A 22,375-nucleotide genomic window follows, 5' to 3' on the forward strand; every position below is an offset into this window, starting at 1 on the left:
AAAGTAAATTGGAATTATTTGCCTTAGACAAACAACTAATACGCTTACTTGTATAAAGGAACTTCATCGTGGCTCGGGAGCGACTAATTTCCCTTCTGGCTCACTTCGGCCTTTAAATACATTGATATGCCAGCACTAAAACCTATTGATTAATAAACTTTAAAAGTCTAATTCGCTAACTGTTAAACAAATAAGCAAGAGCAGCTGCTAATATGGCCAGAGAAATTGGCAAAACTGCAAAGTTAGCACAAAGGAAAGTGAACTAATTATTCGTTGTGACGTCGCAAAATTATTATTTATTTTCAACCAAAAAAAAAGTATTTTTTTATTAAGAAAATATGTATAACAGGTGCTGGAAAGGGTTTCTAAATTCTTTTTGGTTTTTAATAATTTGTATAAATATTTTTATACCCTGAACCCATTAAAAATGGGTACAAGGGTATATTGTATTGTAACAGGCAGGGTAACAGGCAGAAGGAAGCATCTCCGACCCCATAAAGTATATATATTCTTGATCAGCATCAATAGCCGAGTCGATCTAGCCATGTCCGTCTGTCTGTCCGTCCGTCCGTCCGTATGTATGAACGCAAGGATCTCTGAACCTATAAGAGCTAGAGACTTGAAATTTTAGATGTAGATGCTCCTAGTGCCTGCGTAGATCGAGTTTGTTTCCGAAAATCGATAACTTACTCCGTTTCCAAGCAATCGATAAAAATCGATATCGATATCCTGTTTTTTGGGCAATTTTGGTAAATAATAAGAGCTAGAGTCACCAAACTTGACATAAAGCTTCTAAAATAGAATATAAATATTCATTTGATGTTGGAAGAAGAGGGTTCAGAAGGGAAGAGGTATACCCTAGTCGGGAGCTCCCGACTAAAACCTCTTACTTCCTTACTTTAGAATTTTATCCTATGTAGATCCATAACAAATTTCCATTTCATTCAAAACAATTTTTGTTAGATTTTCCTAAAATATTGACAATATTCATATACACAACAAAGTAAGGGATATTATCAGAAATCTATCGACGAGCAAACGTATTCTCTAGTGTAATTAATTTTCTTTATTTGTATATAATCATAAATAAATAAATAAATAAATAGGCTTGGTGCATATTGATAGAATGATAAGCAGGGGTTTGTTCTATGGAAATTTTCCCTTGTAATGGAGAAGCTCTAAGCCGCCGGCGCAGGCGTGGTTGTTGTGGTAGTGGTAGTGGTTGTTGTTTTACTGTTTATCTTGTTTCTAATCCAGTTCTTGATAAGGAAGCGCTTTGGTGGCTTTGTGGCAACGGTAGTATTGACCACTGTAGTAGTAGTATTAGCAGCTGCGGCTTTACTATTCCAGAACTTGGCAAACTTAAGCAGTTCTTCCACGTTAACTACTTCTGTGGTGTCCGTGGGATCCGCCACCGACTTCAAGCCGGTGGGTTGAGCGAAGGGATATGGATTCGGACTGTAGCCCGGGAATGGATATGGCGGTGGATACATAGGCGCTGGATAAGGCGAAAACGGCGGCTGGTTGTACGGGCACTGTGAATATGGCGTCGAATATGTCATGGGGTATGGCATGGAATATGGCATCGGAGCTGGTGCGGCGTAATATGGCATGGGATCGGACATCGGCTGTGGATGCTGATGATGATGATGATGGGGAGTCGGCCGTTTGTTTTGTGCCTGAGGGCGTTTGGGTCTCTTGGTCGGACGAATCTCTGGCTCTGGCTCTATTTCATTGTCGTAATCCAGCTCCCTAGACAGTTCGTCTTCTAGTTCCTCGATTGTTATAGGTGCTTGCTTTGACTCTGGATCCTGCTCTACCAACACCTCCAACGTAATGGACTCCGTTTTGCCTGTCGCCGTTGCATTCAACTTAGCCGGAACAACTGTCGGATTTGCCGTGCAAGTCCAGGCTGTGCATAGCACCAGGAATACAACTGCAAAGCGAATGCTAGTTACTCGACAATTTCAACTAGGCATTTCCCTATTTCTTACCACTGTAATGCGCCTTCATTGTACTGGGCTATGAAACAACTGATCTTCCCATGTCTGTTCTGCGCCTTTTATGACAAAAATCAAACTTGCCTTAAATTAGGTTAGAAGAGAAACTAAACAAATGTGAATTCGCTAATTTAACATTCACACGTGCAGAACTATATTCTACGGTCTATTGACCGCTTTAAATCTGTTAATGAAATTGTCACACTATCCTAAAAATTGAATAATTGATTCATTTATAAATAATATTGCAGCAGACAACTAAAATATTGTGTAGAAAACTGAATCCAGATATTGTGAACTTTAATTCAATTAATTTAAGTTTAAATTTGTCATCTGGTATATTTTATAGATATATGCAATATGTATGCAACATTCTTATGGGACTTGCTGACACGTTCGATTTTTCTTGTACTTTACAAAAAATTTTGAAATTTGAAGCGTTAAAATTCTTGTCCTACGACGGTATATCAAATATTCCTCGATATTGTACGCGATTGTACTTTATATCTTGGGAGTTTAAAACTAGATCCGGTTATTGTACATGAGATGGAAATTGTTCAAATATGTAGCTCAGGCTGAAACACTTTCTATTTCCATTAGAGCGTGGCTAATTTGATTAATAGACTGCCTCTCATTACAAAATTGTAATTTAAGAAAAACCATTTGTGTATAGAAGCTCATTTGGATTTTATTTTCGATAAACATATGATATATCCCACAGCACGTATTTATAATATATATATATATATATATATTATATTAGCATTATCGAAATCCCAAACAACATTTCGTATCGGCTGGACAGGGCGTCGCGCTATCAATTTCCACTCCGCAGTTATTTAAGCAGAGGCCCATGTCATCGCAAACTGAAAACAACATACAGTATTTGAGCACGATAAACGTTGTTTTCCTCAGTTTTTACCTGTATGCTCACCTTCGTCGCCATTGGCAAGGACTAGAAGCATGTGAAGCAAATACGTGCAGAGCAGCGACTTAAACATTTGAAAGCAAGAACGGCAATGGGTCTGATGGAAACCAAATATAATAAAATAATGCGGCTGCTACTTAAATCGAATTGAATTAGAGGCATCGATTTGTCGCACTAACGAGTAGAAATTCCTTTCACAGAGGGTTGCTTTAGTGTTGCACGAAATGTGGCTAAGACATCTATATATATTCATTTTAAATATATTAAGATAAATATATATAAATTTATATTATGTGTCCGACCCCATTAGCTATATATATATATATATATATATATATATATATGTATATATATATATATTTATTGAGATAAATATGTATAAATATATTTTATTGTACATCAATCAAAACTTGTTTCGCTTTGGATTTCTCAGGTTTTTTTCAGTTTCGGTTCTTGATAAAAAAAAAATGATAAATGACTTTTCATTTGTTTCTTGTTAATCATTTGTTATTTGTTTTTTTCGTGTTTCAATTCAGTTAAATACAATAAATATTTTGATAAATATTATAAATAATTAATATAAATATTTAAATCACAACGCCTGCAGCTGGCTGGGCTGCTGCAGGTGGAGCGAACGCGCATAGCCGCCATAGCCATAGCCGCTGCCGCTGCCGCCAGCTGCGGCCGCAAAGTGTGGACTGTGGGCATGCCCATCCTCGTGGCTAACCGAATGCGAGTGGCTGGACGTGTAGACGGGCTTGGCCACAATCTCATAGGTTGTGGACTTGCCGCCGCCGGCCAAGCTCTTCAGGCCAAGCACACCGCTGAGCGTTAGCGCCATCAGCGCCGTCATCAACGCCTTGCCGGCCATCATGGCAATCGCGCCCATGCCCAGTGCCATCATCATGCCCTTCATCATGAGGCCAACTGCCAGTAGCGCCTCCATGCCGCCCTTCTTGCCAAACTTGTGCTTGCGTCCCTCCTCGAGACTCGTCTCGTCCAGCAGACGAAAGCGCAGCACGCGCGTCTTCAACAGATTCTCCAACTTGGCCATAATATAACCATTGAGACGCGTATGCGGATCGCTGGGATAGCTGCGTGCAACCTCTGTGGAAATAGAAATGATTGGAAGAACATTCTTAATAGCAAAATCTAAATTTAATATACAGCATAAATTTGCCACGAAATGAATAATGGATAGAAATAGATGTTTTCTTAATATGTATTCTTAAATTCTTCTCAGTCATTTAGGTCTGTTATATTCTGCTAATATATTAGCAATAGCATATCAAATCTGACTACTATATTATATTGTTTCTGTTCGTCTCATTACAAGCTAAGACTTAACTTACCAGCCATTAGTTCGGAAGTTTTTAGCTCTGTGGCATTCTCATCCTTGACCACACTCACGCCCGGCAGAAGTTTCAGCTCCTGCTGCTCGGCCAGACGTTCCATGATCTTCACAAACTCGATTTTCAGGCACATCCAACTGAATGTGGTTGTCTCACACTCATTTAGACTCATCGTTGGATGCTTTTGGGTTGATGGCAGCGACTCCATTTGCAGTTGGGGCGCCGCTGCTGTGGGCTGTACGCTTGCGGCTTCGGCATATTTGCATAGGAAACAGAACCAGGCCAGATAAAACAAATACTCCAAGGTCTTGAGCAACAACATGCTGTTTGGCTATGGTATGTCCAATGATTTGTGGAACTCTTGAGCGACTGCAGCAGCTCATTTTTATGGTTTTGCCTTTTATACCCATTTCCCTTTCACTACGCACAGCACCCAAAAGTCATTGCCGCGTTTGGTTTGCCCGCTGTCTTGGACTTTTTCTAATTACCCCACGATTTGTGGTCGAAATTCTTCCCAGAGTCGTTCAACTGCGTCCAACTAACTGGGCAACTGGCCAACTGGGCGGCACTTTCGCTTTCCTCTCTCTGCCACAACGCTCAGCGTAGCGCAACGTGCGGCTAATTTTTGTCACTAAAACCCTCTCTGAGGAGAGTCTGCCCCCATCTTAATGAATTTTCTGAGCTAAAATGAAAACTCACAAATACCTACATAATTATGGGGTAGCTAAAAGTCGCGTGCCTCGAACAAAGTACATTCATTATTTTATAACTAGGAACATACAATGTCTCTTTTAGCCAAGTTGGATCAGCTAACTAATTGGGCTGTATTTTAGCTAATATCATTTTAATTTGTCTGTGTTTGGTAGCTGGAATCGTCAAGTGTTGACTCTCTCGTCAGGCGTGTGCTCATACTCATAATGATGATAATTATTGTGATAATGATAATGATGATGCTAATGACAATGATAATGATAATAATAATGAATAATAAATCATAACAGATAACAGACAAATGAGATATGATAAATAATGAGTAATATATGATAAATAATGAATATTAATAATGATAAATAATGAATGATGAATGATAAATGATAAATAACGAATATTATATAATGAATAGTATACAATTAATATTAAATGATGATTGACAAATGCCAAATGATAAATAATAATTAAAGTGATGACATTAAATATAATTACAACAATATTTGACAAAAGAATACTGAGAAAATTTATATTCCAAAATGACTTCAGGAAAATCACATATCAATAAAATATTGAAAGTGTAATGTAGAAAATTTAAAGTCCTAAAAGACTGGCTGCTTTTTATTGTTAAGCGAAATCGTGTCACTTAGTTGGGTATATCTGCTTACTATGCATTAGAAATTTCATCAGCCCCAATGCATTAAACAACATTGTTAGATACCAATTGTTGCATTGTTTTGTTGCAAGCGTTTTGGCAACTGACTTGCAAACAATATTTGTTGTTCAAATGAATATTCTCTTCATTTTAGTTCTGACTACTTTGAGCTTTAAGACATATTTTATTCCCGCCCTGATTATCGGGCAAATAAGTTGCATTTCATGAATCATTTTTATTCAATTGCTATAAATTATTATAAATAAATACTTAGTAAGTAAACTCTTTAGCAGACATAAGAATTTCTTGCTAACATATCGTTTTCTTTTCTTGTGATTTTTTTTGTGCTTTTTTTCTTAGTTTTCAATTAACATTCATTTATGAACCTGAGCTGCATGTCTGATTAGAGAGCATGTTTGATTGTGCAATAAATATGGCGCAAGCATTATGTGTGTGATCCGTGTGCGTTATCCTGAGCTAACCAAGTCGTCATTGATGTTCGGTTGTCATCGTTGATTTTTATAAGTTATGTTTTTTCTCTTCTTAAAGTTTTCTTTTTTTTTCTCTTTTTTTTTTTTTGGTATGTCGCAGCTAACTAACTAAGTACAACTAAATAATTATTGACTACAACACTACAACGAATTTAGCCATGTGGAAGTTTAAGTCTCTTGAGAGGGGTAGAAAATAGGGTTAAGGAAGGCGAGGAAAATGGGCAGTAGAATGGAAAGTTTTAGGGTGAGAGTGAGAGGGTAAGGGGAAGTGGAAATGGAAGGCAGCTAACTGTGTTGCTTGGCAGCTTAGAAGGGCTGAGCCAGACCGTAATGGTTATAGGCCAAGTCGGCGGCGCTGGCCTGACCGTTGCGGTTCCAGTCGGAGTGCACAATCTCGGCGTTCAGGGGGCTGCCGGTGATGTAGGCGGTGGTGATGTGATCCTTCTTCTTGGCCAACAGATCCTTGAAGAAGGTGGCACCTGCAACAAACAGATAGAGGTTCATAAATTTCAAGCCCACTTGAAATATGCCCGTTGCCAGACACTTACCAGCCAGAATGAGGGCAAGGAAGGAGATGGCCAGAGCCTTCAGCGAGATGAACTTGATGATGGTGAACATGATCTTGACAACGACCGCCTTCTTCAGTTTCAAAATCAACAGCAGTGGCAGCAGCATTTTCTTCATGCGCTTGCTGCGCGATTCTGTGTGTGTGTGGAGAAGAAGGGCGAAATTGGAAACCGAATTGTTATTAGGAATGCGGCGCAAAAGTATGCAAAGCCAGCCGGCTGAAGTGTTGCCTTCAGGCGCGGCCACAAAGTATGCAACGCGAGTCGAAAAAATCAGTCAGCCAGCACTTGGGTGCACGAGGCGTATGCGCAATTTCCTGTGGCAGCAAGCTGGGGGCCGTGGCAGCTGCCACAAGTGCTTGCAACAGCAAATCGACTGTCAATCGCTGTGGCAACAAAGTTGCCCTGGCACAAGCGAACAGCTCGAGTGAAAGTTAACTGATTTTGTATGCTCGAGATGTGACAAACGGCAAACGTGACTCACCCTCCATGGCGCGTCCGCTGTAGACATTCTCGGCATTCTCGTCCTGCTCATCACCGGAGAACGCGAGATTCAGCTCATGCGTTTCCAGATAGCGTTCGGCGCGATCCTCGAACGATTCGAGACCCTTGGCCGAGCCGAAGCTGCGACCCGTTTCGCTGCGATCGATGCGCAGTCCGCCGAACAGGGGCACCGACTCCTCGTTATCCAGCCGGTTGAGCATATTCACTAAATCCTTTTCGCTGCTGTCCTGCGAGGGCAGGGCCAGAGCGCCAGAGCACACAAAGCTCGCCACGAGCACCACACAAACGAATTTCGCGCACATATTTTTATTGTATTTATTGTTTAGTTTTTTGGTTGGGAAAAGGAATATTTATTCTTGGTTTTTATTGGACAGTCCTTGGCTAAGCACAGCGTTCAGCGCACACACACTGCTGTTGGCTTTGTGAATGGAAATTGCTTTGTGATTAATTGAATGCAATAGCCCGCAGTTTTATACCTTTTCGATGGGTACGCGTGCCGACGGCTACGGCTTCGTCCGATTTGGTGGCTAGAAATCGCGGGCCAAAACGCACCACTGCTGCAACAAAAACAATAACAACAGCAACAACAACAATTTATGCAAATTTTATGCGTATGCTACTTCGACACAAAACCAATGGCCAATTCGGCACCCACAAAAAAAAACATTTCTTGACCATATTTTCGGGCACGTCCCACGTGTCAACGCAAACGAAAGGGAAGTCGCCGAACGGTTTGAATATTATTTTTGTCTGTGCGCATATATATTTTATATAAGCAAATGCCCCAATTGTGTTTGGGCTTGGGCTGGGTAAAGGGGCAGGTGCTCGGTGCTCACCGTTAGCCGATCGTAATTGGCATGCAACAGCCACGCCCCAAAGGAACGTGATTCCCATTTTGGTGATGTGCCACAGATTCTTGGGCTGGCCCCCGGCCGTGTCGGTCTCTCATTAGCCATGCCATTGAATTTCATTAAACGCGATTATTAGCTGCCAGTTGGCCCTCCATATTTGGTATGCCGCGCCAGCAGCTGGCTTAATGCTCGTTTTGGCCCAGTTAGAGACGCGCTTTCAACCGCCGCTTTCGATTTCATTCTCTTTTAGTCAAGTGTCTGTCGTCGTTTTCTATTTCAATTGCTTCTAAATCTTTGACAAATCTGCGCAATAGAAAGCTAAATTGTCGCACATGCACGCATAAACAAATATCTCGAACCGATCGCTTTTTTATGCGCATAAGTAGAAAGTCGACAATTAACATGCCCCCATGCCCATGCCCAGGCATGGAATATTTCTGTTATGAGGCGTGGCATCTGCCAAAACCAAAACCAAAATATGTATTTCGTATACACACACACACACACACACACATTTCTATATCCAATTGGGCTGTTTGTGCTGCGCCAGCTCGAGAACTAGCCAAAAGTTTTCTTTAATGCTCAAAAAACTTGTTGTCGCAAGTGTCGAGTGTCAAACGCACACACACGCACACACACACATACACGTGCACATGCTTATATTTTGTGACACCAACCAGTTGTTGTTGCCTGGGAAAGTCTTGCCACAGTTCTGGGCTGCAATTAAAGGCCAAAATGCTCGCCAAGATTGGGCCAAGTTTAAGTTATAAATCGATTTTATTGTCATGACTCTTTAGCTGATGTGTTGTACAGTGTTGTGTCTTGCAGCTTGTACAGTGTTGTGTAATGTGAAATTAATTAAATAAATTAAACAGTTAATTACGCGTCAGCTTCACGTCTCGAATAAATTACTATAAGCTAAGTTCTTTCTCGAATTAAAAAGGCACATTTCTGGCCACAAAATGCAGCCACATTTGCTAAGGGCTTACTGCTGCTCCTGCTGCTGCTGCTCCTCTGGCTGCTGGCCGGCATAGGCCAGCTCCTGGACATTGTCGGCGGTGATGCTGCGCGCATAGGGATACGCCGAGGAGGAGCCCGAGCTCCAGCCGGCGCTAGCGGGCGCAGACCAGGCATTCGAGTTGTAGCCGCCATAAGAGCTGCCGATGCCGGCGCCGCCGAACTTGTTGCCAAAGCCGCTCAGCAGACGCGAGCCGCCAACAAGTATGGCCAGGAAGAAGGCAATCTTGGCCACGACCACAGCCTTGAAGGTCAACAGAGCCAAGAAGCCGAGCACCAGCGGTATGACGGCGAACAGCTTGGCGCCAATGGCCAGAGCGATGGGTCCAATCATCTTCTTGATCTTGCCGCGGCCTGCAAATAGAGCGGAGAGAGGGAGAGTGGAGAGAGAAGTAGTACGTGCAGCTCTTGTAAATTGTTGGGAGTGTGGAAAGTACCTTCATCCAAAGCACGTGCCACCTGCTGTGTGGTCTCGGCGGGCAATTTGAATTCCAAGTTGTGGCTGCTCAGGAAATCGCTGGCGCTGCTTATGGCCAGATCCACCAAACGGCTGTTGCGCTCCTCATTATTCTGTGGCAGCTCCGCGTAGATGTCCTGCTCGCTGAGGGACTTGCCGCTGCGCTGCACGGGGCTGGCGGGATCTCTGCAACGGAAACGCAACTTAGAACGCAGCTCGCATTGAAAAAGCACAATATTTCCATTCACTAAAGTTCACTTTCACACACACGCACACACCTTTGGAAGGTGACGCCATTGATGAGCTCAATGTTGTTGCTCCTGGCGGCGCGATTCAATGCGGTAATGCCCTTGACCGCCAAACAGGTGGCCATGTCATCGCTCTCAAAGCAGGCGCCCAAGTAGCGGGCGGCCCGACCGAGCGTGTTATCACTTTCGACGCGGCTATCTTGCACACCGGGCGCGGCCCAGGCACAGCTGGCCGCCAAGAGGCACACACAGGCAATGGAAAACACTTTCATTTTCGAGAATTGAGTTTAGTTTTCTTTAGAAATTTTCACGCGACGCGTTTTAATCCTTAGCTGCTGACTGGCTGCTGCTGCTGCTGCTGCTGCTGAGCTCGAGATGAATTTGATGCCTAGCTCTGCGAACGTCTAGCCTTTTATATTGGGCAGCTTTTCTGGCAGCTGCAGCGCAGCCGACGTCGACGGCGGCGGCGTTACAAAACAATTTTAAAGTAAATTAAATAAAAAACCAAGCCAAGCCAGGGCGCAGTCGCAGTTGCCGTCAACTGCGGAAGCTACCAAAAAAGGTAAAAAAAAAATAATGACGCGAAAAAAAGGCACTGAGCACATGCATAAATCTAGGGAACAACAACAACAACAATGCCCCCAAAAACATAAAAAGAGAAGAAAAAGAAAGAAAAAAAAAAACACTAAAAAATAAAGTCAACTTGTTTGTTAAGTGAATATGCTCATTTCTTCTGCTGCTCGCGCTGACTGCTTTATTCGGCAGCGTCGACGTCAACGTCGACGTCAGCCGCGACGTCAGCCGCGACGTCAGCTTCAGCCTCAGCTTTTGTCGGAGAGAAACTTGTACTTGGACTTGGCCAGTGGAGCGAGCGAAGCGCTTGGCTGGATCGCTCGAAGAGCGCAAACAATTGGCATCATTGGCGGTAGCTGTGGGGCTCCGCATGGACTCGGGGCAATTATGGCATATATATCTCGCATATAGTACACGCCCTGCTGCTAGCCCATCTCTCGCTGGGCGTCCGCTTTCATTCGACTCGCGTAACACTCAGATATTTGCTAATTTATTGATCCGGTTGCTGCATATTTTGAGCCTGCGCCATTTACGGGCGGGCTCCGCAGAAATGGGTCATCTACTGTTTGCCCTTTTGCCGTGGCGAAAGATTGTTTAGCACCTCTTATGATCATCGGCGTGTTATCAGGGCTGTGACTACTTTGGGGCATTTTGCAATGGCAGGTGTATACTGATTTGGCCAGGTGCTAATTATACGCAATTCGGTAGCTGATATAATTGATTAACGTCGGCAGAGCTGAGATACTTGAATGGAATTTGCGCCATGCAATAGATTCAGACATCTTTTCTATTTTTATATTCAACTAATATCACCAGAATTTACCATGTTCATTAAATCCAGGGGATACAGCTGCAACAGTTCCACACTCGCTTAAATTAAAGACAATATAAATTAAGTTTTTATTGTCTTTGCTTCAACTCCTCGTTTGTATGCATACAAGATTTTATTAAATATTAAAGATTAAATTCAATAAGGTTGAAAAATACTTCGATTAAAAAAATATCAAAAAGTATCGACTGCTTTCGATACATACTCTTAGAACTTATTACCAACTGCTAATTGCTTGAGTTGAATCAAAATAGGTGTTAATAAACGTAAATGGGAAAGATTTGAAGCGCCTGGTCACACTTAGAACCATTCTGGTTAAACTCTCCTGAGACTAGCTAATGCTATGCGCAAATTTGAAATACATTTTCGGAATCTCTAGAAATAATTAGCATTTGTTAAGTTCTGATTTAACAGCTGCCTTAATTCACATAAGATTGAAAGCCTTTTTTTTTTTTGCATATTTAATTGACATGCGCTCAAACACGTTTTCAACTGATTCATCATCAATGTTTTCCCAGTCACGTTTTTTGCGATCACACGCATGCAGACATTCCGACATTTCTCTGGCGTAGAGCTACATGAATTAAATCTTTCAAGTTTCAGACAAAATGCCGTCAATAAAAAATCGAAATAGCACAATTTGTATTTTGTCGTTTTGTTGATTTGTTGTTGTTTTTTATTAAACCTTATTAAAGCCGAGCCATTCAAAAACAAAATCCAAAAATAAACAAAAAAACATAAAAGTCTCAATTCACTCACTTTCATTTATATTACAACGAAATGCGACACTAAATGAAGTTGTTGTTGTTATTGTTGTTATTGATGATGATGTTGTTGTTGTTGTTGTTGTTATTGCTCTGTGGACTTAGCTGAGCCCACGGGCGTCGGCTTGTCACACGCTGCGTATGAGTGACGCGCCTTTATTTTCGGTTATTGTTTTAGCTGCCTAAAACCCGACAGCAACAACTACAGCAACATGAGTAAACGTTAAAAAGAAAGTGCGCTAGGCATACCCCATGCTATATATATTCATATACAGTCCCATGCTTGCCGCGGGTTTGGCCAATGATTCACCTGTTGCGCCTCATTTGCATAGCTGCAGCTGGAGGCACGCCAAATATTTCATCAGTTGCCACACACCTGAGCCGCTCTACACGCATTCATTGATGAGATAGCTCAACTGCCAATGGCTGACCCCTGTCGCAAGCCCTCCCCCCCTTATCCACCATCCCCTTTCATACACTCTGCTGCTTAGCTTGCGGTCCAGTTTCGCATTCATTCATTGACGTCGTTTAAGCGTGAGTGAAAGTTATGTAATTTTTTGTGAATTTTGCAATTTGCAATGGCCACTAAAAACCTGATTTCGCCGGTTCCTGCCGCAACAACAAAAACAGCGTAAACCAAAAAAAGGTGCTCCATTCGGGAGTGCTCGACTAGGACATACTCCGAGCCGAGCTTCTTTCTGTATATACATAAACCGTTTGCTTCCTCTTCTCTTTGCCCTACATTATTAATGGGAAGTGCATCTTGATTAACTTCGGTGCTTAAAGTTGAATTTGTTGGGCCTAAATAGGGCATATTAAGGCAGAGTTTGCTTATATAAAGAAGAAGAAAGGAATTATAGAAGATATAATAAAATCGAACTGCGAGAACACATATTTAAAACTTCAAGTCTCTCGCTTCTGCAATTATCTTTTTCTGTTTCCTTCTATCTGTTACAAAACATTTACACAAAAGCATTCTACCCTCTTTATTCACTTGAAATGGGTTTAGGGTATGACAAAATGTATATTGTGCATAACGTAGTTATCAATTGTTCAGTTAAATGTCAAATCAAATGGGATTTCTTAACGCCAATCATATATATAAATTTCTCTTTTTTGGCCAGCACAGCTTTTGACAGCTGTTGCTAACCCTTTTACTCTCATCGACGCAGGCCAACAAAGGCCTTAACGCGGCCCTTGCCAAATCTGTCAGCCAGAAATTTCTATATAGTATATATTGTTGTGCATATACAAAATTCATAAGCCTCATATCGTGTGCAATTTGTTGACTCGCGTCACTCAATTAGCCACAACAAGTGACCATAAACAAATTGGCCCGCATACTTTCGTCGTGGGTGCGGTCAGCTTCGTGTAAGTCGCATTAAAAATACCCTGTAGTCGGAGCGTGCGAGTAGGATAAAGACAAATAAGGCCCGAACAGAGCTAACTGTTTAAATTTTTATTTATATTATATATATTATATAGATATTGAACTATGTATATAAAATATATTAATCCATAATAAATAATTTAGAGTTTCCTTAAATAAATCTGAGAAATAGTAAGTCAATTTTATAGGCAAGTTAATAGCCATAAAATACCCTGTGTAAATTATATTCAGCTAGCAAATGGAGATAGTTCATTTTGATTTTTAGCATAAAGGGTAACCTGCTAGTCAAGCAATGGCTATGCTGTAGACGTTATTGTTGTTGTTGCCACGTTTACTTTTGGAATTAGCCGGACACAGTTTACAGCTGAAGTTGGCAACGCTGCGCAGGCTGTCTGAAGGCAGTCAGCGTGCGTTCTATTGACCCATTTGCGTGTTTGCATGCATACAAAACAAATACATATACAAATTTTGGCATACCAAAAATACAGGGCACGAGGAAGAGAGGTAGGCGAATAACAGGCATATGTTCTTATTTGTCATAACTTATAATCTTTGAGCTTCTGATTTTAGCACCTATTTTTATGATGATAAATATTTATATATTATATATCGTGTCATTTGGGGAACAAACAATCAGAAGAGGTCGCCAAAATCTGTTTCATATATTTATTTTGATGATTAATAATTTTAGAAAAATACCTCTGTATTGATTATATATGTATATTATAATAATCGATTAAACAATATACATTAAAACAATATTTGTTTTAAAATATTGACGACTATAATTATAATCATATACAGAACTGTTATAAATATATATATAAAAATGCTTTATTTGTTATAAAACGGATTTCTATAATGCTTGATATAATTTCTATCTGTACATTTGCAAACACTGTTAAGAATTTTTCCTGGCTTGGCAAATAAATGTTTATGCAATGCCAATAAGTTAGATGATTGATAATGTACATTCAATTTGCTCCCAGTTTACATCACATGTTTCCTTGAAACTCTACTCTACTCAGCTTCAATGTTTACCTTTTATAATAAGCATTCACCCACATAAGAAACTGCTACTATATTAGGTAAAAGGTGTGGCTCCTTCAACGCCCGCTATCATATAAAAAAAGAAAAAAGCTAAAAGTAGCGAGAGAGAAAAAAAAAACAGAAAAAGAAGCAGAGTTTTGGTACGTTTTTGGGTTAAACGCGTAAATACCGAGAGGTGAAATTGATTTTCTTTTCATTTGCGCAAATATGAATTGTCAATATTGTGCGTAGACGTCGCTGTCTGAGAAAGTGCAGCGTTAACTTCTTGCATGGAGCAGACCTTTTTTTTTTTAGGGTTTGGGCTATTGAAAAATTCATGGGCACTTTGCCCGAACAGCCAAACAAATTCAATACACTTTGCCGCTGACATTGTGGCCAAATGTTGGTTAAGCAATTGGCCCCAAACCCAATGTGCGCACATTTCCTGACCAAATCTATAAATTGTGCGCCTGTGGGAGCGCACACGCTTTCACAGGGCCAGGCCAAGGGCCCAGCACGGGCCCAGCACACAATGGCAATGCGTTGTTTAACTTAAGCCTCAAAGAAAGTGAAATTGATGACACAAATGCTCAAACAACAAATACTTCAAGCCGAAGTTAGAGTTTTTGTTTTCCTCTTGCTCGTTCGTGTGGCATCTATGCTAAATGGTCTGGTTAGGTAATCTCGTGAGAGTCGCAAACATTGCGCACTCATCGAAGCGTCCAGCATTCACTACACCGAGAATGTTGTCAACCCAACAGACTGAGATGTGACGATAAAGCTCCAAGCGTCGACAGCACCCGCCTGTAGCTTAACTATCAACATTTTTTGCTATTTTCAGCTGAGGGTATTCTGATTGATTCAGGAAACTTGTAACAGACGTCTCTTGCTATGCTGGCAAAGCTCTTCATCTTAATCAAAGTTAAATGCTTGTAATCTGCATATAAAATACGAGAATGTACGTGGTTATGTTAAAAAAAGCCTTAAAATCGATTTTTATCGATAAAACAGAAAAGGGAGAAGATATCCAAAACATACAAGACTCTGTGTATAAGATATGAAGTATCTTTTTAAGTTGCTACGATCGATTTGTTTACACGGAGGGACATGTATCTAGAATTCAGTTATTCCCTCTGATCAAGCAAATATATCGGAGAAGTTTCCACCTCCCTGTTTCATACATTAGCACAAAATATTTAGGACCCTCTTGTCCATTAGCAATAGATTAATTGCTTAAAAAAGACTATTTATCGCTGCTGAATACAATTTCGATAAATATCGATTTTAACTTAATAAGAAATTCAGGTTGTCGTGATCGTACAGAGTTATTCTGTGATGAGAGAGACTTTATTTAGAAATAATTTCTCCAATACAAGCAGAACAGGGTATCATCAAATCGAGCCTAATATCGACTAGAGCACTCTACTTGTTTTGTTACCTAGAAAGAAGATGCGGCCAAGACAGAGGCGACGCTTTGTTGATCGATTTTTTAGATATGCGGCTAGCATGCGACTTTGTTGTCGGTGTTAAAAAGCCTGCAATTGTGTTTGGCTTTGAGTGTGCGAGTTCGCAAGTGTGTGTGTGTGTGTGTGTGTGTGCGTGTGTTTTTACCATAAACTGTGCGCCCTACAACTTTCACTTGTGTGTGGCGCAAGCTGAGGCCGTCCCAGCCGCAGCTACGTATAGCCACAGTCCATGACTCGTGGGGGCATTCTCGGTAGTATGTTGAATAACTTTCAGTTCTTCTTCTCCGTTTTTATTTATTTTTTTGCTTCTCTCCAGTGCTTACATAAAGTAATTAGCTACAGAGTAAGTCAGGTGTGGTTGTAGGTAAAAACTCTGCTGGTAGCCCTCGCCACCCAAGACGTTGTTGTTGACTGCATCTGCTGCATGCTGATTGATTTGTGACGACCTGTTTATTGACTCTGCTTGGCTTTTACATAAGCCCCTCGTTTACTTGGATTGCAACACGGCATTTGCGGAAGTTCGTCTTGGTCGAGGCCGCCGCGTCTTGGCCAAGTCGTCGCGCATGCGCAATAAACCGTTTTTATGCATAACGGCTCTGTGCACGCATTGAAGCATTGACGCATTGCCGCATTGTTCGACCTGACTTTGGGTCCACGTAACACCATTTGCCCGGGCCCAACTCGTGCATGTGCTAATTAATTGTGAACGGAGGCAGACGCCGCTGAAGTTTTATGGCTTTATTTCGGCCTATTGGCAAAGACAAGCCAAACTTTTTCTGTAACTTGGCTAAGGGCTAAATACCTCTGTGAACCGCGACTAGGGTGCAAGCCTTACTTCGTCTAAGTGCTAGATCTTTTTCAATTATCATAAATTATATCAAAATGTTGTTTATTAATTTAATTACCATTTTATTTAATTTCTTTATGATAAGCAATGTCACAAGGTTAATAGTTGTTGAGAAAAAAAGAAAACATGCTTCGTTTAAGCTTCGACTTCTTTTTTATCCAACTAAGCAGTTCGTGGTTAAGAAAAAGGTTCAAGCCCCATTTGAATTAATTTATTACTTTTTATATTCTTTTGCGATTCATTGTAAATAAAATAATAAAATATTTTAATTTCAAGCTTAAAGCTGTTAGGCTTAGCTGATAAAACTTATTAAGATTCGGCTAAGACTTACTAAAACTTGGCTAAGACTCACATAGACTCGATTAAGACTCGGCTAATACTTACTAACTTACATAAGACTGCATCTGACACAAGACTTTGTCTATAAAAAAGGCTTGTTGTCAAAGTTAGCCTGCGCCTTGGCCACGCCCAGCGGTATGTAATGCTGTCTAATTGGCATCCAGCTGGTGCCACTCGAGGAGAGATCCCCATGATAGCTTTTCAGCGCCGGCGCCGAGGCGTGCACAATCTCTAGACGTTCGTGTGTGGGACTCATGATGGATTTCAAGGCCAACAGGCCGGCGGCAGCCAGAGCTATTTTGCCCATGACAAATGATGAGGCCGAGAGCGCCGTCAGCCATTTCAAGATCAAGGGCAACAGTATTAACTTGGCCAGCACAGCGGCGCCCAGCAGCGGGTAAAGCATCTTCAGCAGCTTCTTCTGTTTGTGCTGCTTGCCGCGAGCTGAAAGCGAATGGAAGCATTAATTGTGGCTGCGGAAATTGAGGTCATCTTCTGCTGCTGCCTACCTTCGGTTGTCCAGTTGTCCAGCAGCTTGGCCAGCTGCTCCACGCTGAGCTCGCTACTGAGCAGCTGCCGCAGCTGCTGCTCGGCCAGCGGCAGCCAGCGCTGCTCCGCCGTGGCGGCTGCCTCCTGTTCGGCCTCCTGCTCGGCATCCTGTTCGACGGCAGCGACTATTGCACCGCCCAGTTGCACCGCTGGCGGCAGGCTGTGCGCCTCGCCCAGACTCATGAGGCAGGATATGCAGAGTAGTAGCTTAGTCAAGTGCATTCCGCATATAGTTCTACACAGCAGCGCTTCGCTTAGGCAACTAAGTTAACTAACTAGCCGATGGAACTAACTAAGTAGCTGGCTAATGCGCCCGCACAGTGCCTCGTTGCACTCGAATGCATTTGGACGTGGCTGCAGTTCTGGCCAAGTGGCTAATAGCCCCCGATTGCTGTTGCTGCTGTGCTTTGTTCTATTTTGTATACACCACATACCCATTGATAATGTTTAAATAATGGGTATGTTGATGAGTAGACGAGCCGAGTCGATGCAGCCGGGTATGACTATAAAGACTGTGCGAGCTAGACTCTTAAGATTTGGATTCCTGTTGTCAATCTTTCTTAATTCGGTAATCGATAAATATCGATGCTTAACTTTATCTGTTTGTACGTTCTTGTATAGCATTCATATATCTACAATAATTGTTGGAATTTTGCGACTTAGTTCTTATTCCTTTACGATTTTTAAATATAGCCAGAAACTATCTGGATATATGCACCCTTTCAAGACATGCCTTTTCCTTGGAGACATAACCTTTTCTGTGCCCTTTCTCAATCGGACTCTAAGCACCGAAGTTATCCAAGTTCCCATATCCCAATGTATGTTGCTGAGACAAGAAGAAGCACAGTCGAGGCATTGAGTTCTTGTATGCATTTTATGGTTTGTATGGGAATATTGGTTTAGGGTATCTGTTAGTCTGTCATTCGATTCGAGCACTCTTACTTGTTTCTTTTGCTTTCTTCTGTTCTGGTTTTCGATTCAGTTTTACTTGAGCGTGAACGCACACGTTAAGTTTTCCCTACTTTAATAAACGATTTTACAGTTGTTGTTGCTATTGTTGTTGTTGTTGCATTTGTTGTTGTATTTGTTGTTAGCCGTGTTATTACCATGGCATCAACAAGTAAAAACTCTTTATTAACGTTGGCGCGTTGCGGTTCACTTGCCATTTTAGCTGCACACACACATACACGCACACACACGCACACACATGCACACACTTGCAACTACATTTTTCCATTTCTAAACCGTGGAGAAATGCCAGCTGCTGACACGCCTCCCGCCAACTCCCTTGCCAACACCCGTCGCCTACTCAAGGGTCAAAGCGACTTTTATTTATGAGGCGAAAAACATGTTTTAAGCGCTAAATACTATTTAAATACATAATATTATTAAACCTGTCGCCAATTACAAGCAACAAAAATTCGCAAACTAAATCAACTTAATTTTCTGTTGCAAATTTGCGTAATTAAATTACGCTTATTAATTATTTGTCTAATATTATGCGAAAATCCGAAGCTTGATGAAAATATTATTCAAGGCATACGCCGTGAAAATATTTACCAAGTACATCAATTTTATACACTCAAAAAAAAAAGATGGCTCTAAATTTTAGAAAAGCGAATTTTTATGCATTTTAGAAAATTATTCCATTTTCCATTCCTCATATTTCTTTTCCTTGTGAAACAAGTGCAATTTCTAAATTTCTTATTAAACGATAATTATTCTGAAAACAATTTCTCTTAACAACAATTATTTTGAGTGTAGAAGCTAATTTGTTTATGTGGAAAATATGCGCTGAATAAATTACAATGGGCCAGAGGACACATTTTAATTGGCATAATTATTGTGAAAAGCCGGCCATAAAAAGCCATATTAAGCGCAGGCTTACGAGAAAACTAAATGAAAATGAAAATGAAAATGAAAATTGTGTGTGTTTGATGTGTTTTGTAAACGGAACTAAATGCCGTTCAAGTGCGAACAAAAACGTGGCGAAGACAATTTCAATTGGCTGTCGAAGTACTGGAGTGCGCCTCAGCGTAGTGCCATGTACCGCATCTAACGGTTAACTGTTTTTTAGGGTCTGCCCACGCATATTAAAAAACTCAGTCTCAAACGTCAAACGCGCTGCTGTCGTCACATATCATGACCAGACTTTGGCGCAACTCAGCCAGGCTTATAACGTCATTTGAGTGTTAATGCGATTTTCTGGCATCCGGTTGTTGCTATTGTTGTTACTATTGTTGTTGTTGTTGTTCTTGTTGTTGTTGTTGTTGTTGTTGTTGTTGTTGTTAATGTTGCTGCTGATAACACCCTAACCAAGTTGAGATATAGTTAGTTTGCTGGGCAGGGCTTACTCGAGAGAAATTAAATTTGTTACTTTAAGCCGAAAAGTTAATAAAAACAAAATATTAAATATAAATTCGAAGAAACAGGGAAAAGAGGAAATACATTTTATAATAATAAAAAAAAAATTATGCAAATTTAATAATTATGCTTTTGGAAATATTATAGCTAAATTAGAAATTTATTCTCACTTTGCTGCACCAACAAATAACATGAAAAATTAAATAAGCTGCAAAAATGGAATTTTCTAAAAAAAAAATAATAAAATATTAGCTCACTTTTGTTAACTTTGCATTTGTAAATATTTTCTTTTTGAGGTTCTGTGGGAATTGCCTTCAAAAAATTTATTAGATTTATTTAGAGTGTGACCGCGCTTTTGTTTGACCAAAAATATACCGAATAGCCTAATTACTTAATACACTGCACACAATTAAATGCACAATTTATTGTCTTTTATTGTCTTAAACAAACGTCTTAAAAATATAAATAAATAATTATAGCTCAATTCAATTTGAACCAATATAAGGGTATAGAAACTTCGTGAAGCTAAGAAACTTGTCTATTGCGACCGCTTTGTTGATATTACTTAATTTCAGTGTATTATCAATAAAGCCCATCTCCGTTTTGGCCTTTTAACTGCCTGCTTAAACTGAGGCCCAGCGGCGAGGGCCGGGCCCTAATTAGAGGAAATTGGAACTAAATCTTAAATCAAACGCTGTTGGCCTCTAAATTTTCTTTAATAGAATCGCTTTGCTGGAATGCCCACCACCGCCACCTGTTGATGACTTGAGGCTCATTACGGCCGTAAACAGGGCAAAGAAGAAGCCAGCCAGCCCGGTGGTGCCCACCAGCAGGACGAGGCCGCCAATTAGAACGGGTATCAGTGTCAGAAACTTTAGTTTGTACGCAATGAGCAGCGGCAGCAGCAGCTTCTGAATTTTCTTCTTCAATTTCTTCAGCTTGCGGCCCTGATAGCTCTCAGTCAGCCGATTGTGTCGGCCTTGAACTTCCTTTGATGTTGTTGCTGCTTCTGCTAATTTGCTGGACTCGGCATCTGCAAGGAAAAGCGTCACAGGTTTTCAGTTAATTAAGTGGCTGGGCCTTTGAGCGTCCAAGCGCACAAACAGACTCCTAAGCAGCGTCCATCAGCGCCGAAAAAAAAACACAGCGAAAAGTGTTGCAGTCGGGTATAGCCGACTGCGCAGTGCTCTTCCAATATCCAATAATAGACTAAGGCAGGCACGATTTGATATATCGAGTTGCTTTCATCCCAAACTTGAACCTTTTGGACTTACATTTTCTACAATTTTGAGCACGTTTCCTTATTCGCAATATTATAAATAAGGCTTTTTTTAAATTTTCATGACTTGCCAGGCCCACTGCAGGCTTAGCCACATAATTTTCATACCTTATCTGAAGCAAGTTTCAAATCTTTAGTTTATATTTTTTGCGGACGGACAGCGCACAAAATCTATATACTCTTCTCACAATCTGAGCGATTATAGAAAAAAACCTAAATATTGTTGAGAAGCACGAAGTGAGGCCTACCTAGGTCGGTCTGCTGCTTCTGCGGCTCCTGCTCCTCCTCCGGCACAGCCTCCTCCATGCTTATCATCTCACGCACAGTGTCACAAAAGTTGCGCACCTTAAGCACGGCTCGCTCGAATGCCGCCAAATAGTTGTTAATATGGAGAGCTGTTGGCGTGGGCCTTGCCAGAATGGCCTCGTTGGCCTCATCAGGTGCATTAGTGAGAGTCGCGTAGCTGTCAGCTTGGCGCACTTCCGGCTCGGGGCGCGCTCTCACTTCCGCCACATCCTGCGACAACTGACGCAGCGCGGGGCTTATGGCCCACACGTAGCTGGGGCTCTCATTGAGATTCGCTCGCACCTGTTTGTAATTTCCGCTGGCAGCAACGTTTGCGGCAGCCGAATCGCTCGCCTGATACCGATGATTGTAGGCGTAGTAATTGACAGGAAGTCGCCCCTGTTGTTGTTGCTGCTTCTGCTGTTGTTGCACGTCTGTTGCTGTCGTTGCCTGCAGTATTAGCCAATTGTTGTCGCCCGTCAATGGCTGCCAGGCATTGAGATTCACTCGAAGCTGCGCCTCATTGTTTGCCGCGCCGCGATTAAAGCCGCCCTCGGCCTGCGCCAGGAGCCAAAAACCGCTCAACACCAACATTTGTTGCTGCCACATTTTGTTTTTCTTCCACACACGAACTACGCCGCACGCCGTTTAGAATCGAACTGAAGGCAACGTCTCCAGATTTGATTGAATTCTAAAGAAGAAACTCTCGAAAGGTTTTACGACTGTTTTAGTTGAGCGACTTTAACGGCCTTTCGCCGAAAAGTGGCCGCTGTCCCAAACTTAAGCTGGGCTCTAAATGTATCTGCTCTGACTTTTACCATGCCACCGAGCTGCTCTCAAGCGTAGCTGCTTGCCACACGTCTATTATGTGGTCAAGTCGAATC

General features: G+C 41.4%; 6 protein-coding genes across 6 annotated transcripts; all 6 read right to left on the reverse strand.

Annotated features, from left to right (window-relative positions):
- Positions 1-1,120: 1,120 nt before the first annotated feature.
- LOC115764036 (proline-rich extensin-like protein EPR1) lies at positions 1,121-2,077 on the reverse strand. Its single transcript, XM_030706872.1, has 2 exons — positions 1,995-2,077; positions 1,121-1,936 (listed from the first exon to the last, which is right to left on the reverse strand). The coding sequence occupies exons 1-2, from the start codon at positions 2,011-2,013 to the stop codon at positions 1,179-1,181; spliced, it is 777 nt and encodes a 258-aa protein (XP_030562732.1). The 5' UTR covers positions 2,014-2,077; the 3' UTR covers positions 1,121-1,178.
- A 1,443-nt stretch (positions 2,078-3,520) lies between these two features.
- Positions 3,521-4,602, reverse strand: LOC115764186. The gene is made up of 2 exons (XM_030707073.1): positions 4,281-4,602; positions 3,521-4,035 (listed from the first exon to the last, which is right to left on the reverse strand). Exons 1-2 carry the CDS (start codon positions 4,600-4,602, stop codon positions 3,521-3,523), a joined length of 837 nt encoding a protein of 278 aa, XP_030562933.1.
- Positions 4,603-6,440: 1,838 nt separating this feature from the next.
- LOC115764037 lies at positions 6,441-7,506 on the reverse strand. The gene is made up of 3 exons (XM_030706873.1): positions 7,185-7,506; positions 6,683-6,835; positions 6,441-6,613 (listed from the first exon to the last, which is right to left on the reverse strand). Exons 1-3 carry the CDS (start codon positions 7,504-7,506, stop codon positions 6,441-6,443), a joined length of 648 nt encoding a protein of 215 aa, XP_030562733.1.
- A 1,534-nt stretch (positions 7,507-9,040) lies between these two features.
- Positions 9,041-10,049, reverse strand: LOC115764188. The gene is made up of 3 exons (XM_030707074.1): positions 9,808-10,049; positions 9,510-9,715; positions 9,041-9,426 (listed from the first exon to the last, which is right to left on the reverse strand). Exons 1-3 carry the CDS (start codon positions 10,047-10,049, stop codon positions 9,041-9,043), a joined length of 834 nt encoding a protein of 277 aa, XP_030562934.1.
- Positions 10,050-16,804: 6,755 nt separating this feature from the next.
- On the reverse strand, positions 16,805-17,877 carry LOC115764038. The gene is made up of 2 exons (XM_030706874.1): positions 17,524-17,877; positions 16,805-17,458 (listed from the first exon to the last, which is right to left on the reverse strand). The coding sequence occupies exons 1-2, from the start codon at positions 17,783-17,785 to the stop codon at positions 17,097-17,099; spliced, it is 624 nt and encodes a 207-aa protein (XP_030562734.1). The 5' UTR covers positions 17,786-17,877; the 3' UTR covers positions 16,805-17,096.
- A 2,673-nt stretch (positions 17,878-20,550) lies between these two features.
- Positions 20,551-22,100, reverse strand: LOC115764189. The gene is made up of 2 exons (XM_030707075.1): positions 21,455-22,100; positions 20,551-20,960 (listed from the first exon to the last, which is right to left on the reverse strand). The coding sequence occupies exons 1-2, from the start codon at positions 22,098-22,100 to the stop codon at positions 20,632-20,634; spliced, it is 975 nt and encodes a 324-aa protein (XP_030562935.1). The 3' UTR covers positions 20,551-20,631.
- Positions 22,101-22,375: the final 275 nt, after the last annotated feature.

This window comes from Drosophila novamexicana, unplaced genomic scaffold, assembly GCF_003285875.2.
Source record: "Drosophila novamexicana strain 15010-1031.04,08,12 unplaced genomic scaffold, DnovRS2.1 tig00000817-arrow-arrow-pilon, whole genome shotgun sequence".
Classification (NCBI taxonomy): Eukaryota; Metazoa; Arthropoda; class Insecta; order Diptera; family Drosophilidae; genus Drosophila; species Drosophila novamexicana.